Genomic DNA, 16329 nt, shown 5'->3' on the forward strand with positions numbered 1-16329 from the left:
ATGTCATCATACAGCACCCCAATAACCCTCCCTACTCCAATTTTCAAAACTGCCATAGTTTCATCATAATTCTTAGCAGATGCATTTATCAGATTAGCTAAATCATTACTGGACAGAAACCAAGGCCCAGAGGGTGGTGGTCATAAAGGAAGGACCCAGTAGAATTCTGCCAAATTCTGATCTCAAGTGCCTGGTGCAGGACAGCCCTGGGAGTCTTGGAAAACTTGGTGTTGGAAAACTTTCCAAAGGAGGTCAAAAGGGAAGAAACGGGAAGGGCTTGAAATAGACATGCTTTGCAGTTGTGTCTACAGAGCAGTACTCAAACTAGCCATGGGGTAGACCAGGTACGTTTTGAAATTTTGTTTGTTTGTTCATTTGTTTGGTTTTTGTTTCAACTCATCGTGGACTGATACTTTTATACAATAAAACACAGATAAGTAGGAAAATTAAATTAAAAATTTACAAAGGCATACAAAATGCATGCCTTATTATATGATTAGGTTGGACAGACAATAAATTACATTTCATTAAATAAAATAAATTAGTACCGAGTCATGATAAATGACTGTAACAACCTCTAAACTCTGTCTCTCAATTTCAGTCCTCATCTTGCCCTAGATGGGTAATAAACAGGTCACACACCGGCACAGGTCTGGTAGCCATCCTTTGAGTGACAAGGCTTTAGAGGGCGTGGCTAATGAATGTGATGGAAGCCCAACGGAGAGAACCACACGTGTCCTTTGGAGCTTCCAGACAACTGCTCTGTATGGGTCTCTCGAAACACAGAAGGGTCAAGAGAGAGACTAGGAATGGAGGAAAATAAAAACCCGGAGCTCAAAATCAACATCCCCAAGAACAGCTAATAGGGACAGCTGAACACAACACAGCAAAGGAGAACCTCAAGGCCCCTGACCTGTGAACCAGTCCTGTTCGGAGCACCGCCTCACACTTGCTCAGCCCAGCACAGCTGCTGCAAAATTCGTCCAAAGCAAACACGGCTCTCCCCGCAGCAGACTCAACAGAACAAAAACCGACACCAAGAAATAAGTTAGATGGTGGAGCTCATCATGCTACACAGCCCACTGTTCTCAAATCCAGTATCCTGAATGTTATAACAAATGATACCATTAACCCCCGCATCAGTTTAAAGCCCAAACCAAATAACTCCTTACTATAAACCAACATGATTCTCAGAATTTTCCAGGTCAGCTACAAGAAAGAGTTATGAGACCGTCCGGGAAAAAAAAGCCAAAAATTCTAAAGAAAAAAAAAATGCCTCCCAATTGAATTAAATCTCACCATGTCTAATTGCAGTGTATATGGCTAAATCCTTTTTCCCTCTGCACAGCCAGCTTGCCTCTTAGAGCATCTAAGCCCCAGAACTTCTCAAAGTAGGGCAGGCATGTGGTCAGGTTGAAAGCCACATGGACCCTGGAGCCAGCACCTAAGGGTTTAAGAACTGATCTGCCACCTGCTAGGTCAGTAATCTCCAGCAAGTCTTTATCCACAAAACAAGACTAATGACAGCCACCTCCCAGGAAATAGAGTTGAAAATGCCTAGCAATTTGTAAAAATCTATGTGGATATTAGTCCTTACTACACAGAAATAAGCAGCTGAGAGATTTTTTTTAACCATGACCCCCTGCCACCCCGGCAAAAATGAAGCTTTGTCTTTTACACAGTTCATTTCTTCCTCACAGCTCAGATCACTTCCACATGTCACACATTATCTTTCTTATGTTCCCAACATCACTGCAATACAGTGGGGAGCTGGCATCATCAAGCCCACTTTACAGCTTGCAGAAGTGGCACATGAGGAATCCATCAAGGCACACCAACAGTGACAACAATGACTTGAAAAGTATCGAGGACCTTTGGCTGGAAATAACAAATCTGCTTTAAGTTTGTGGCTTTTCTTAATCCAGCTCCTCCTTGTCTCACCCACAGGTCTATGAGACAGGAAGTCACTACTCTGCATTGGTTTTGTTAATTCTTCTTATTTACCACGCAGAAGAGCTTTACTGTTGATGTATCCTGGTAAAGTGCAAACAGGATATTTCTCAAATTCTGTGCTCCGGTGGTATATTTATTAACATACAAGTTATTTCAGATCAGGCAAATGATTTGGTCCAGCTTGTATGCTGTGTAACCTTAGGCAAATTACTTAGCCTCTCTGAACCTATTTCTTCAGTTGTAACATAAAAATAGTAGTTTGTCCTGCCTTCCTCACAGACATAAGACATGAAAACATATAAATGATCATGTAAAGAGAATTTTGGAACTAATTTAAGACACATTAAATTATAATGTAGAATATACAAGTATAATATTGTTTTTTATTATTCCCACAGTCTTATGTTAGAGAGCAATTTAGTAGGAGTCTTTTGCAATCTGCCAAGAAAAATAGCTCTGTATTTCAATTCTCCTTTATAAAAAAAATAAAAGATAGGACACATATATCTTAGAAAAAGGAAAATAAGATTTGTTAATTCAAGGTAAATTTTGGTCAGTGTTCCTGCAGAGTGTTTGTGGTCATGCATGGTGCCTGACTTGTCTATCCATACTCATTTTATGACATTTGCACTATTGATCAGCACCCAGCACAAACAGAATCTCGTAGAATCTTAAGTCAAATACCTTTTGTAGTAAAGGAGAAAGTACAGTAGAAGGCCTGGCAATGTGTTTCATCTGTTCCTGGGGAGAGTGACAAAGTGCAGTCCTTGATTTTTAAAAGATATTATTATTAAGGCCCTGGATAAACACATGGTCATTTTCAATTAAAAATGAGTAAAAGAGACACTCAGAATTAGAAATATGTTGCCAATGTTCCCCTTTAATAACATTATTAAATCTTCCAAAAATGTAATGAAAATTTAACCAAATTTGGTCAAATTTAGAGAAAATGGCATGACTAGGAATAATTTGCTACAAAACATATGGGTTTCTCTGGATGATGTTCAGGCTTTAGCTAAGCCTTATTGTAAAGCAGCCGTAATCTGTGCAAGGTTCCACGTCTCTCTACATAATAAATCTATGTCCAAATGAAAAATAGAGAGAAACTAAATATGATAGGCATCATTTTCTGCCAGGAAAAATAGTAAGTATTACTTTAGAGCAATGAACATCTTTGAACTTCATTAAGTTCTTATGACTTGCATATTTTGTATTCTCTCACCATTTATAACATGAATACTTATACAGATATTGAAAATGGTTAACTACAGAAATGAGTACTTAATGGCACACATACCTTGCTCTAAAAAGTGCTAAAAGCACAATTCTGAAACACCCCAAACTGATATATACCTCTAATCTTAGGTGTGAAAAACTTTACCTCTAGAACACTTGTGGTGAGAAAGTTAAATTTGCAAAATCGAAACTCAGTCTTCAGACTCTTCTTCCTTCACCAATACAGTCACAATATTTCATCTGGGCTTCTTAAATCTAAGCCATTGAAATGACTAAGTCTTCTTCTTTTTTTCTATGTTTCCTAATAGCCGGGACTTACATGACTCCAGAGTGTAAGTATCTCCTATACCTACCACATGTGAGAATTAAATGATTTTCTAGTGATTGTATTGTTACATTATAAATGAAAATAATTTTTACTTCCATGTAGCCCCCTCTAAAGTGTAATGTATTATACTTACTGAACTGAACAGTATATTTACTGTTCATCAGTAAAATTATAATAACTATTAGGTGACTGAAAGATTTTTTTTCATCTTTGAAAAATTATATAATGACTGTCAAAAGAAGAATTACATGAAATAATCTCCTTAGATCTTTTGCATTAAATCTTTTGGTTTTCTTTTGGAGGTTTCAGCATGGAGATTATCGGAGGGAGAGAAGCGTCTCCTCATTCCAGGCCATTTATGGCTTCCATGCAGTATGGCAGCAATCACATTTGCGGGGGAGTGCTGATCCATCCACAGTGGGTGCTCACAGCAGCCCACTGCCACTCTCGGTGAGTATTAGGCTTACTGTGTTTTCTCAAGTTGGCTAGAAGAGAAGCTCGCCTCTCCCAGGAGAGAATTTGATCTACCCTTAGCTTCTGTGATAACTGACCAACTGGTGGAGTTTATTTACCCTCTCATACATCCGCGATTCTGCCCCAGGTTCTCCTTTTCTGGGAGATCTAGGCAACCCAACAGACAAATTCAAGTCCTTCATGTAATGCCTGGGAACACAGCAACTGTTAGAACTGAAGCGGCAGTATTCCTGACCTTGTTAGGGGAAATCAGACAACCTGAGTTTGCGCCCCATTTTACAAATGGGAAATAATAATAGTAGTATATAACTGCTTCATGGGGTTTTGAGGATTAAATAGTATCTATTTAAATATGCTAGCATGCTTAGCACATAGTAAGCTGCAAATAAGTTGCAGCTCTTATTACTGTTATCTGTATGAGGAGCCTGCTTTGCTAATAGATTTTTTTTTTTTTTCTTTTTGCGGTATGCGGGCCTCTCACTGTTGTGGCCTCTCCCGTTGCGGAGCACAGGCTCCGGATGCGCAGGCCCAGCGGCCATGGCTCACGGGCCCAGCCGCTCCGCGGCACGTGGGATCCTCCCAGACCGGGGCACGAACCCGTATCCCCTGCATCGGCAGGCGGACTCTCAACCACTGCGCCACCAGGGAGGCCCCTGCTAATAGATTTTTGAGACCCTTTACCTTAACTCCTCTGCTCAATGCCCACCACAGAGGTCTGAGGCCCACAGTTTGGGAATCACAGCTGTAAGGGGCAACAATCTAACTAGGTGAAAAAAAAAATATAGATGATCTACAAAGAAAAAGAGAGAGAGAGAGAGCTATTTTTTCTGGGATACTTAAAATGAAAGCTTTTCTAAAGACGGACTATAACCTCTCATTCTATGATTCTCTTACTTCAGCTAAAAATGTCCAAAACCCTTCTTGGGATGCCGCTACCATCACAAAAGGAAAAGCAATAGAAAACTAATTTGGCGTTTGTTGTTTTGTTTGTTTCGGCTTGGGGGGTGGTTTTTGTTTGTATGTTTCTTCCTTATGTTTCTTTCCTGAATAAGCTAAGAAAAGATGGGGCCTTCTCCTTTCCTTACAAATATGACAGCACTTCACTTAAGAACCTCTTAGCCATAGTCATTTACTCTCTAGGCATCATATATCTAAATATGGAACAACTTATATATATATCTAAATAGAACAACTGAACTGACTTGCTTCTCATATTTTGGGGATTTTGTTTGGTTGCCCCATTTTAATGAGAGTGTTTGAACCCAAATTAGAAATTCTGAAGCCTACAAACTGTGAGAACTTCTGTTTTATTTCTAAATAGCCAGCCACTAATTTCCGATTTAACATGGCTACTTCATTTAAGCAGGGTCCTTGCTGTCACAGAAATCACCCTTTTGTCCTCATCAGTTCTGTCTTTTCTAGGGCACTTGTCCCCTGGGGACCAGCTAAGCAGAGGGTGACTATCAATAAATGTTCATTCAATTCAGAATATGCACATCTTCAAATATGCTTGTGGTTACACATTCAAATGGATTATAACTTCCCCAGACACAGAGCTTGATTTCTTATAAATGCTGAACAAATGCTGGATGAAAAAAAGGAAATAAATTGGAAGAGAGGAGATTTTTTGGGTTTTGGTTTTTGCTAAGCTAAATGCACAGTATGTGAAGTCCTTCACAAGCCATAAATTGCTATCCAAAGGTAAATAGTATTATTAAGTTGAATTTTAAATTTTGTCAAGTGAACTTGACTCAGTGGAAATAGATTCCCAAATTGAAAAATTGGGAAAAAGAGGTCTTGGAATTAAAAAAAAACTATTGCTAAATATTATTTTAAATGACTGTAGTTTAAAGAACTGCAGAATATGTAGATCAGATTTCCTCTACAGGACACTTGGGTGTAAAAATGTAGGCAGATTGGTGCTTAGAAAAACATTAAGCTTTGTGAAATCCAAAATATTTATGAAATAGTTCAATGGTGGCTTCCCACAAATGGACTCCCAAGTATCCTGAGAATAGCTTACTAACTCCAGGCCCCTCTCTCAGCAAAATGGTGAAGGGGGCCAAATCTGGGGTGTTCCCTTCTCACTACCCATCCACACTAAGTTCCTCACTTAGTCTCTTGGCCCCTTTATTAGTTGCCGTGCCAATTATAAAAGGAAACCAGTAAAAAATCCTCTTGTATAACATTTTCAGCATTTCAATTTATCAGAAGCAAAACTCTCACCAACTCTTGTCCACTGTCTTCCTTAGTCTTCTCCAATGCCTTCTCCCACTGAACACTCCCCCATCCTCTCACCTGCCTAGCCAGTGAATAGATGGAACCACCCCGCTCCAACCCAGCCCCTTCCACAATGGCCTCACTCCATCCCAAATCACTCAAGGCTCCCAGAGTAGAATTGTTACCGGTCCAGACCCCAGGTTCAAACCAAAGAAGCTTTAATCCCCCCTGCATTTGCATCCCAGAGCCTCCGCTTAATATTGGTGGGACTTTCTCAAGTTTGTCAATTTATCTGATCATCAATTCCCTCATCTGCAAAATGGGGATAATCATAATACCTCCTTCACAGGGCTGTTGTGAGGTTTAAATGAGGGAAAATACGTAAAATGCTTAGCACAAAACCTGGCACACTACAGTAACTTAATAAATGTCATCTAATGTTATATTAATATCTGTACTTTCCATGGTAATCACTGAGGAACAAATATCATGGTCCAGTCGTGTTGATGGGATAAAACCATGACAGCCCATCTCTGAGAGCCAGGTAATTCCCTCCTCTCTTAGGCAAGAGAATTCCAAAAATAGGGACCCTACCTTCACTAACACACCCAGAGGAATGGGTCTAAGCAGAAACACTGCTCAGTGCCAAGTCAGAGTAGCAGAGGAAATAAGAGGCTTGAAGGGGCTTGGCACGGGGCTTATAGAGGTGCCATGCAGCCAGACACCTCCAGATGATTCTGATGCAGGTAGTCCAAAGACCACCTGTGGAGAAACACTGTGCTGTGCAAAAAAGACACTAGTATTGTTACTTCTCCTCGGTGGGAATTCATACCTGGATTTAGGTAAGGAGGTGGGATCCCAGAACTCAGGTAATTCCAGGTATCCTGTGGGCAGAAAAAAATTGACCTCTGTAGTACAGATTACAGCTGAAGTACATCTAGAAATGGAAAGTTCAGAAAACATTCATGGTCTGCTTGGGTTGTTTTTGGTATTCATATGTCCCAGTGGAAACAAAAATAACTAAAACACTTCAAAGTCATTAACAAATCAAGGAAATTGGTAAAAGATGAAGGAAAAACAGACATTTTCTCAGCACCCTTCCCCTAGTCAGAATTCATCTTCCACGTCCTGAATTTGTATCTCCCAGCCTTCCTGTGTTAGTTATTTATGTATGAATCCATCTTTTCTATTATATCAGTAATCCCAGAGATTTTATATCATCCTTCCCCTCCAAAGCTTTGGGTTTAGTGAGTATGCTGAATTTGGGTTTGAATCAATCCTGAGAAATCCAATCTACATCCTTTGAGAAATTTCATCCCCATCCTGATTTTGCAATAGACAAACTTTTCAACAAATAGAGCTGGGATTCCCAAAATAAACCAGAATAAACTCTTTTGGTGGAAACCAAAAAACGGTAATTCCCAGCAGTCACAGCCTTGCCATACGCAAACCCACCCCAGCATAGCCATATACTGGTTCCCCAAACCTGAAACAACCTCTTATTCCTTTTTCCGTATGTTTCTGTGCTCTTTTTAATTTTTATTAATCTTTATTCATATGTATATATGTGTGTTTATTGGGTATGTGTGCGTTTATTGTAATCTGCCCTGACTCTTTTCCACTTGACAATGAAATAGTTACATGTAAACAAATATAATTCTTTTTATCACCTTCCTTGTTCCAAAAAAGGATTTGAAGTCGTTTCCTGAGAACACACATTAAAATGGGATATTTTTGTATTATACAAATGGCTCCAAGGTGTTGTCAAGATCTCAAAAAAAAATTTATATTTTCATGACTAGATGTAAATATAATTTTATTCAACATACAGTAAAACAGATCAACTGTTGAAATACTGGTACTAAAATTGTATATGACTAGAGATTAAAAAAAAAACTGTTGTTTCTTCATCTGACTCACTAGTTTTTATCCTCTAGATCTCCACAATGGAATTATCAATGACTACTAACTCTAAAGTGTCTTAATTTCAAATGATTTTTCACCTTGAGAAAAGTTTTCCCTTCTTGTCTAAATCATCTGTCTAACTGAGGGGACTGAACATATGAGTATAGTTGAAAGCCATCTAATGGATCTTACTTCTCCATATTGCCCTGAGATGAGGTTTAGACATACCAGATTAGCAAGTGTAGAGTTGTGCCTTTTTACCTTTTAGTTATTAAAACACTTAACATTGGGAAGATGAAAAATTTCTGGATATTGATGGTGGTGGTGATGGATGAACAGCAATGTAAATGTATTTAATGCCTCAGAACCATTTAAAAATGGTTAAAGTTATAAATTTCATGTTATGTATATTTTACCTCAATAAAAAAAACTTAACAATTGTGGATATAAATCATAACTCACAAACTTGAGAAATATAATTTCCTTTATTTTTATATAAACTAACACAACTTTATTGTAAACTTGATCTCAGTCACTTAGGATTTCACTCTTTTTTCCCCACAGTAGGGTACAAGTCCTGATATTCGTTTGCAAGCCTGGGGAATTGGAGTGGGATGGGTTTGGCCCTTGTTATTATCCATTCATGATTGGGTCCTCCGACACCTCTGTCACTCCACCTAATCCTACACAGGTTATCTTGGAGCTGGTCCTTATTCCTGTAGGTATATGGCCTCCTCCACCATTTCTACTCCTCACTGGAAGATTTGAGAATCATTCTGTGGTGTCTATTCTCTTTGCTTTTTTTAGGTTTGCCAAAGGCCAGTCTTCCAAAGTGGTTTTAGGAGCACACTCTCTCTCAAAGAAAGAGGCCTCCAAACAAACATTTGAGATTAAAAGATTCATACGATTCCCAAGATTTACATCAGATCCTAAATCAAATGATATTATGCTGGTTGAGGTATGTAGCATTGCATTCCTTCAGTTTCTCCAACATTCTTATACAGCACAGTTCAGTTGTTAAATCATCTACACATAAAGATGTTGTTGGCACTTTCCCCTTGTTCGAGGTGATTGTGACATATTTTATAAGGGCCCATTATACTCCGTTTACTGCCTTGAGAGAAACAAGAAGTTATTACAGATGCATCTGGGCTGTGTTCATACAAGTTAAAACAGCTCTGATGCTCGCATACGTGGGAGGAGAACATCCCAACAGGACCAAGGATCCACGCTGCAAGCTATTTTCCCCAATACTTTTCTCATTAGCAAGTCAAAAATACAAGTCACTTATACAACAGAGCCAAGCAAGTGACTTCAGGGATATAGAAGTGAGTTACAACTTAGTCTAGACCATACTTAGTCTAGTCCAAACTTAGTCTAGACCATACTCAAGGGTCCTATCTAGCAGGAAATAGCCCAGCCCTCAAAGTCATGACCTATGGATGTTATTCCACAGCAAACCATCCAATGCAGAGCAAAGGCCAGTTTGCTTGAGACTGGGCAAAATTCCTGCTCTGTGTAAGCTCCCTCCCCAAGGATCACTGAGCTCTAAGGGAAATGAAGAGCATGTTCAGAAAAGCAACAACCACAAATGCAGCTGTGGGCTACCACCAAAGTAGATTCAAGAAGAGGGACGCCCTCCTAGCACAGAGGGACCACACATACATCACTCAGGCTAATAATACTACTGGGGACAAATGATAATTTATTCTCTTTTCAATCTGTCAGCTTCACACGGCCGCAAAACTCAACAAACATGTCCAACTGCTCCACCCAAGAGCCAAAAATGATATTACAGCTGGAACAAAATGCCAGGTTATTGGCTGGGGAGCCATTGACCCAGAATGTTTAAGGCCCTCTGATACCCTGCGAGAAGTCACTGTTACTGTCATAAGTCGAAAAGTTTGCAACAGCCGAAGTTATTACAACCACGACCCTATTATAACTAAAAACATGGTGTGTGCAGGAGATGCCAAAGGCCAGAAGGATTCCTGCCAGGTAAGAACCCCTCACTCAAACAGGCATTTCAGGCTGCTGAGCTACAGTCAGGCCCCACCTGCACCCCCACACCAAGGAGGAGAGACATGGAGAACATCACATCACAACTCCAAAAACGTGCCCTCCGATCCTGCACAGTGTTCTCTATGCTTTCTCACCTACCAATGCAAATGAGTCATAAGTACTTGCACAACAGGTAATAAACACGCATTAAGTGTTTGCTAATCAGGATAGTTAACTATATCTGATAACTTTTACTGAGGGGTATTACTGTCCTTAGAAAGCCTACCAACTCTGAGGTCACTAATGGTGATTAGAAGATAACTTCTCAACCCCCCACCATCACCACCTTTAAACTAATAGACAGGCTTCTAAAACTCAAATGCAAAAAGCTCAAATGTATATTATGTGTTTCTTAAATAATATTGACTAACTGCTAACTGACTAAAAGGAACAACAGGCATGCTTTACAAAATCTCCTGTTTCCTAAGGTAGTAAAAAAAAAAGTAGGTGATCATGTTTACAGGTGATGAAGGCTACCTAGCACAGATGGATTACTAATTTTTTAAAAAATATAATATTCACATTATACTATATTAAGCATTATCAAGGGGAGGGTATGATGATGACAAAGATCATGTGTGACTGTGGTGCCCCAAGATCATCATGCCCCTCAGCCTCTATTTTCACAGCCAACCAAGCACAAAGTACTGCAGTTTTTGATGTGATTGGCAGCAGAGGCAAAGAGTGCTCTTTAGATTTGAAAGCTAGCTCCTTATCTGAAAGGCCAGGCTTCCCCCTCTATCACCTTGTCACTTTCCTTGACAGAATTTTTGTCTATTGTTTTGTTGTCAGAGTGAGTCCTCGAGAATCAGTTCATTGAGCAAGTATTTACTAAGTGTTGGGTATGTGCAGAGCCCCACGTTCAATCATATGATGATAGAAAAAAATAATAGAGAAGATAGAGTACCTGCCACCAAGACATTTACTTTAATACATTGCTTTTTTCTACCAGTCTCAATAGCAACTTGATTTCAAATCCATGAGCACCAAAATGGAATTCATAATTTTGAAAATTTCTTTTATTTCAGTGGGTTATTTCAAACTTTATGTCTACCCATTTCTTCATGAATAAAGTTCAGCAGTCACTGATTACCAAAGGATGTAAATATACATAGTCTTAGACAGAGACAGGGACATGGACAAAGAGAGGCTGACAGATGGACAGAACCATGCTCCTGGATGGAGACAGAGACACAGAGAATCTATACTGCATCAGGGGCTGTATCAGGCACTCTGCAGGACACAAGGAAACCAAGGACCCAGATAATAATCCTTTGAGTAACTAACAGCTGATGGTTGAAAAGTTCAACAGCTTCTTACCAAGTATCTGCCCGTTTTCTTCTTTCCAGGGTGACTCAGGGGGCCCCTTGATCTGCAAAGGTGTCTTCCATGCCCTAGTCTCTGGAGGTCGTAAATGTGGTGATGCCAAGAAACCTGGAATCTACATCCTATTAACCAGGAAATACCAGGCTTGGATCAAAAGCAACTTGGACCCATCTCATGCAAACTAAGACTACACATGATTTTCTTGGCTCTACCAGTTGCTTGTTTTCGTTTTTGTTTCATAATATGTTCCACAGGCCACCTTATCTTCAGAGGTAGTTGAATGTAGCTAAAGTGGAGCACAGTTAGGGTCCACTCCTGACCCATTCAGACTGATTTTGTTAAGGAATCAAATTCTTTTTCACATGTACCACTGATGTATTTCTACTCTGCTGATCTTATTCTGAATAAAATTTAGAAGACTATCTGCTTGTCTTGTATGGAAATAAGATACAGGGAATGATATATCCCCCAACTCCACGCACACTCCCCCAAAAAGGTGATTAAACAAGACAGTAATGGCATCACCTTTAATCAGGTTTATGTTGTGATTTCTGCTGGATCATCCTAAGCTGTATTTTTAAAACAAGAAACACTAAATTCAAACACCCCAACTCAAGTTAAGAAAAAATCATCAAGGTTTATAGAAATATTTAGATAGTATTTATTATTTTTATGTCACATTTTGTTCCAAACAGGATTTAAAGCAACATACAAAAATACCTGCAATAAAACAAAATATGAAATTAAAAACAATTTTTCCTCAAAAAATTGACAGAAATACAATGTGATCCAGCAATTTCACTTCTGGATATTTGTCTGAAGAAAATGAAAACACTAACTCAAAAAGATATATGCACCCCCATGTTCATGCAGAACTATTTACAATAGCCAAGATATGGAAACAACTTAAGTGTCTATTGATGGATGATGAATAAAGAAACTGGTGTATACACACACACACACACACATACAGGAATATTATTCAACCATAAAAAAGAATGAAATCTTGCCATTTGCAAAAAACATAGATGGACCTCAAGGGCATTATGCTAAGTGAAATAAGTCAGACAGAGAAGGACAAATACCAAATGATCTCTCTTATATGTGGAGTCTTTAAAAAAAAAGAAAAAAGCTCTTAGATACAGAGAACAGATTAGATTGGTGGTTGCCAGAGGTGGGGGATGAGGAGTGAGAAAAATAGGTGAAGATGGGCTTCCCTGGTGGTGCAGTGGTTGAGAGTCCGCCTGCCGATGCAGGGGACACGGGTTCGTGCCCCGGTCCTGGAAGATTCCACATGGCGTGGAGCAGCTGGGCCCGTGAGCCATGGCCGCTGAGCCTACACGTCCGGAGCCTGTGCTCCGCAACGGGAGAGGCCACAACAGTGAGAGGCCCACGTACCGCAAAAAAAAAAAAAAAAAAAAAAAAAAAAAATGGGTGAAGAGGGTCAAATGGCAAATAAATGAATAAATACATTTAATTAATTAACTAATTAATTAAAATGAATAATAATTTGGTGAAGAAATTGAGGCAAGGAGGAAAGGAGAGTAAGAAAGATTAGATGAAGATAGGAATGTTGTTAATACCTAAAGTGCCATAATTTTCTCCCTACACTTTTGCTAGAAGGAGCCATATTTGGCTCTTTACTTCACATGAGACAATGCAGAAAGATCAACAGAATCAGTTACATGAATTACAGTATCCAGGAAATAAAAATAAACTATTTTCCCAGAAGTAGGGCCACTGGTGCTAGAACTAAAACTAAACAGAACTTTCTTCCATGATCCTCTTAAGAAGGACACTGTGCCATGGTTCCTATGTCCCTACCAAAAGCATCAGGATCACCTGAGAAGACTGTCTGGAATATAGATTGTTCTGAGTCCTTGCCTAGAAATTCAGATTGAATAGGCTTGAGGTGGGCCTGGAAACCTGCATTGCTTAAAAGCAATACAGTTAATTCTGATAAACACTCAAATCCAAAAGCCACTGATAATGAACATCCTTAATAACATATTACAAAAATGAACAGTAAGTTCTTGGCATTGTTTTTTATAAATCCTTCAATGTCAACTGACAACAGAAGACCAAAGTGCAATTCAGTAGGGGCACTTGAGGGTCTCAGCTGTCCTTGACTGTGGTGGTCCAGTGATTAGATTGGTAACTCTTTCTAATTTGAGTGGGTGGTGGTGGAGGATGGGAGCATCATTTCAGGCTTCTCCTACAATGGTCAGAAACCAAAAGGTTCATCTCAGCCTTTATATTTAATTTGGGTTTCAGGAGAAAAATAGCACTTATTTCCAAGTACCACCATTGAGTTTTGTTACATTCATATAGAAAAGGATTCTTTTATGTCTGTTTGTTTGTTGTCATGGCTTTTAGAAACCATTAACCAACACCATTCTACTATGAATACTTAGCCAAATGGAAGCACTGCGTTAAAAAGCAACCTAATTAGGGCTTCCCTGGTGGCACAGTGGTTGAGAGTCTGCCTGCCGATGCAGGGGACACGGGTTCGTGCCCCGGTCCGGGAAGATCCCACATGCCGCGGAGCGGCTGGGCCCGTGAACCATGGCCACTGAGCCTGCGCATCCAGAGCCTGTGCTCTGCAACGGGAGAGGCCACAACAGTGAGAGGCTCACGTACCACAAAAAAAAAAAAACCTAATTAAAAGTATAGAACTGCTTTGAGAATAAAGTAATATAAAAGTTTCTTTAAATATTCCATTTTGTGTCATTTTGATTCATTAAAAATATACTGATTATGACCAAGAAATCCAAGACTATACTTCATAAGAAAAAAAGGGGTGGGAGGAATTGTAGAAACTCTGGACTCACCATTAAAAAAATAATTATCTCATCTAAATTTCAAATCCATGGAACATATTGTTGCAAGTCTCTTTAATGTAACAAAAGGACTGTTGAGATTTCTTCAGATTGCAGTTGGTGAGTATCCTGAAAATTTGTCACTAAAACCTGAGAGTTGTGTTTTGATTTTAGACTCCATGCTGTTCACATCCAATAGTCCAACCAGATCAGATTGCCAAAGAGGAAGCTTCTGTCAACAGCTATGGAAGGTCTGGTGACTCTGAAACTGGAAGATAAACAGTTTATTTTGAAAAGCAGCTGATGATGGAGGCTGAAATTGAAAACTATCCCTGATCCTTTCAGGGAAGTACTATTTTATTAAACATACCAAAATCTTTCCAAAATAGCCTAAAATAATATAGCATTTTAGTTTGGGGAGTTCTGTCTATGAGAGCTTATTTGATTCCATCTGTGGCCTCAAAGACAAGTTGAGAGTCAAAAATGAGGCAAATATCCAGATTTTAAAACTGCTCCTATACTTCAATTTAAATTTTTTTTTAATTAAAAAAAATTTTTTTAACTGCTCCAAAGTTCTAGGGGAACTGTTGTCATTCTGAATTATCCCACTTCCTCCCTTCTTCATGACTGTAGACAGAGCATATTTTCCTTCCTCACAGACACAGAAAAAGGCTTCATGTTTTACGTCCATCCAGTTTTAATAAAAAGTGACAGCACTGAAAACAATTAGGTCCAAATATAATGCCTGAAATAGATCAATATTAATTCAGGTGAGCAACTAAACCAGCCTAAAACTAGGTAGCAGAGTTAGTCTCTCTCATAGTTTTTACACAAAATAAATCCCAGCTCACCCTGAAATGATCAGAACAACAGTGCTTCAGAGCTTGATTGTTTCAGAAAGTGTCTCACTAAAGAACTGCTCTCAATCAATCAGGGCCCCTCTTCCTCTTTGACTAAGCTCTCCGTTTGGGAAAGGACACACACGTGATGAGGGAGAAAGCAGACTGTCCAAGGACAATGTACTCAGATCTCTCAAAAAGCTTACACTTCCACAGATTACTGAGACACACATGAAAGCTGCCCATACGTTGTCTTAAGAGTTCTTTGAGTACCAAGTCATGCTGGCTGAACAGTTGGGTTCCTTGAGTCTTGGATGATTCAACCCTGGTTTCAGGCTTTCATGCACTGACTTTCTGTTTACAAATGTTAACTTCTTCAGTCTTTTTGCTAAGTCATATCAGTCAACTCCAGATTTACAAACCCTCCTCATCACCTTTTATCCTCTACCATGAAAGGGTCATGTTCATTTTCTGGTTTTAACCATAAATGTCTATATAACAGCTTATTAGAGGCAGTCTATGGGGCTTATACTGAGACATCTCCTGAGAACTTAGAAGTAAGTAGAATTAAACTACCCTCTGAGAGTTAAAATTTAAACTCCATACATATTGGGGTAGAGACAGTGAAGTTCCCAAGCTTACAAGATAGGCTGTAATCTGCTTGAAAGTTAACAACTCTCAAGAGTGTCCCAGTCAGAAGGGGGGGAGGACATCTGTGGGTACAAGGAACAGGGGACAACACAGGCAGAGGTCCAACAAGAGCTGACAGGGAAAGAGGGGAAGTGAGCCCTTAAACCTGCCTTCTGGTCCCACAGCAAGCCCATCCTGCCTTTAGCCTGATTCCCTTAAGACATTCAGATGATTTATCTGGTCTTTTTCTAATTCCATGCTCACCAAGCAAACTTCGGTGAGCATTTTGCTCCCCCTGACGGTTATTTCTCATTGCAAAATAATAAACGTTTTGCTTCTCTACATCTGTGATTTTTTTTCTTTACCTTTAAGTTGGGGAAATTTGAATTTCTCTTTAAGACTCAAATCTACTCTAGTGTGATAAAAAAAAATCAAGTTTCAATCTCTACAGTAATGAAGGTCAACTCTGAACCTTGATAAATTCACCAACATAATGAATTTTAACTACCGCATGAGACTTTTCAACAGATCAACAACC

The 16329-nt window shown here is 39.3% G+C and overlaps 1 protein-coding gene across 1 annotated transcript; it reads left to right on the plus strand.

The window, feature by feature from the left end:
• The first annotated feature begins 3457 nt into the window (after nucleotides 1-3457).
• Nucleotides 3458-11688, plus strand: GZMK (granzyme K). Its single transcript, XM_060091694.1, has 5 exons — nucleotides 3458-3521; nucleotides 3820-3967; nucleotides 8924-9074; nucleotides 9845-10114; nucleotides 11527-11688. The coding sequence occupies exons 1-5, from the start codon at nucleotides 3458-3460 to the stop codon at nucleotides 11686-11688; spliced, it is 795 nt and encodes a 264-aa protein (XP_059947677.1).
• The last annotated feature ends 4641 nt before the right edge of the window (nucleotides 11689-16329 follow it).

This window comes from Mesoplodon densirostris, chromosome 3 (assembly GCF_025265405.1).
Source record: "Mesoplodon densirostris isolate mMesDen1 chromosome 3, mMesDen1 primary haplotype, whole genome shotgun sequence".
Lineage (NCBI taxonomy): Eukaryota > Metazoa > Chordata > Mammalia > Artiodactyla > Ziphiidae > Mesoplodon > Mesoplodon densirostris.

Bases quoted from the DNA above. Each gene is read 5' to 3' on its own strand.
- GZMK (XM_060091694.1), top strand. From the start codon at position 3,458: ATGACTAAGTCTTCTTCTTTTTTTCTATGTTTCCTAATAGCCGGGACT. The intron at 3,968-8,923 runs GTGAGTATTAGG...TGCTTTTTTTAG, and splicing joins GCAGCCCACTGCCACTCTCG to GTTTGCCAAAGGCCAGTCTT. The intron at 10,115-11,526 runs GTAAGAACCCCT...TCTTCTTTCCAG, and splicing joins GCCAGAAGGATTCCTGCCAG to GGTGACTCAGGGGGCCCCTT.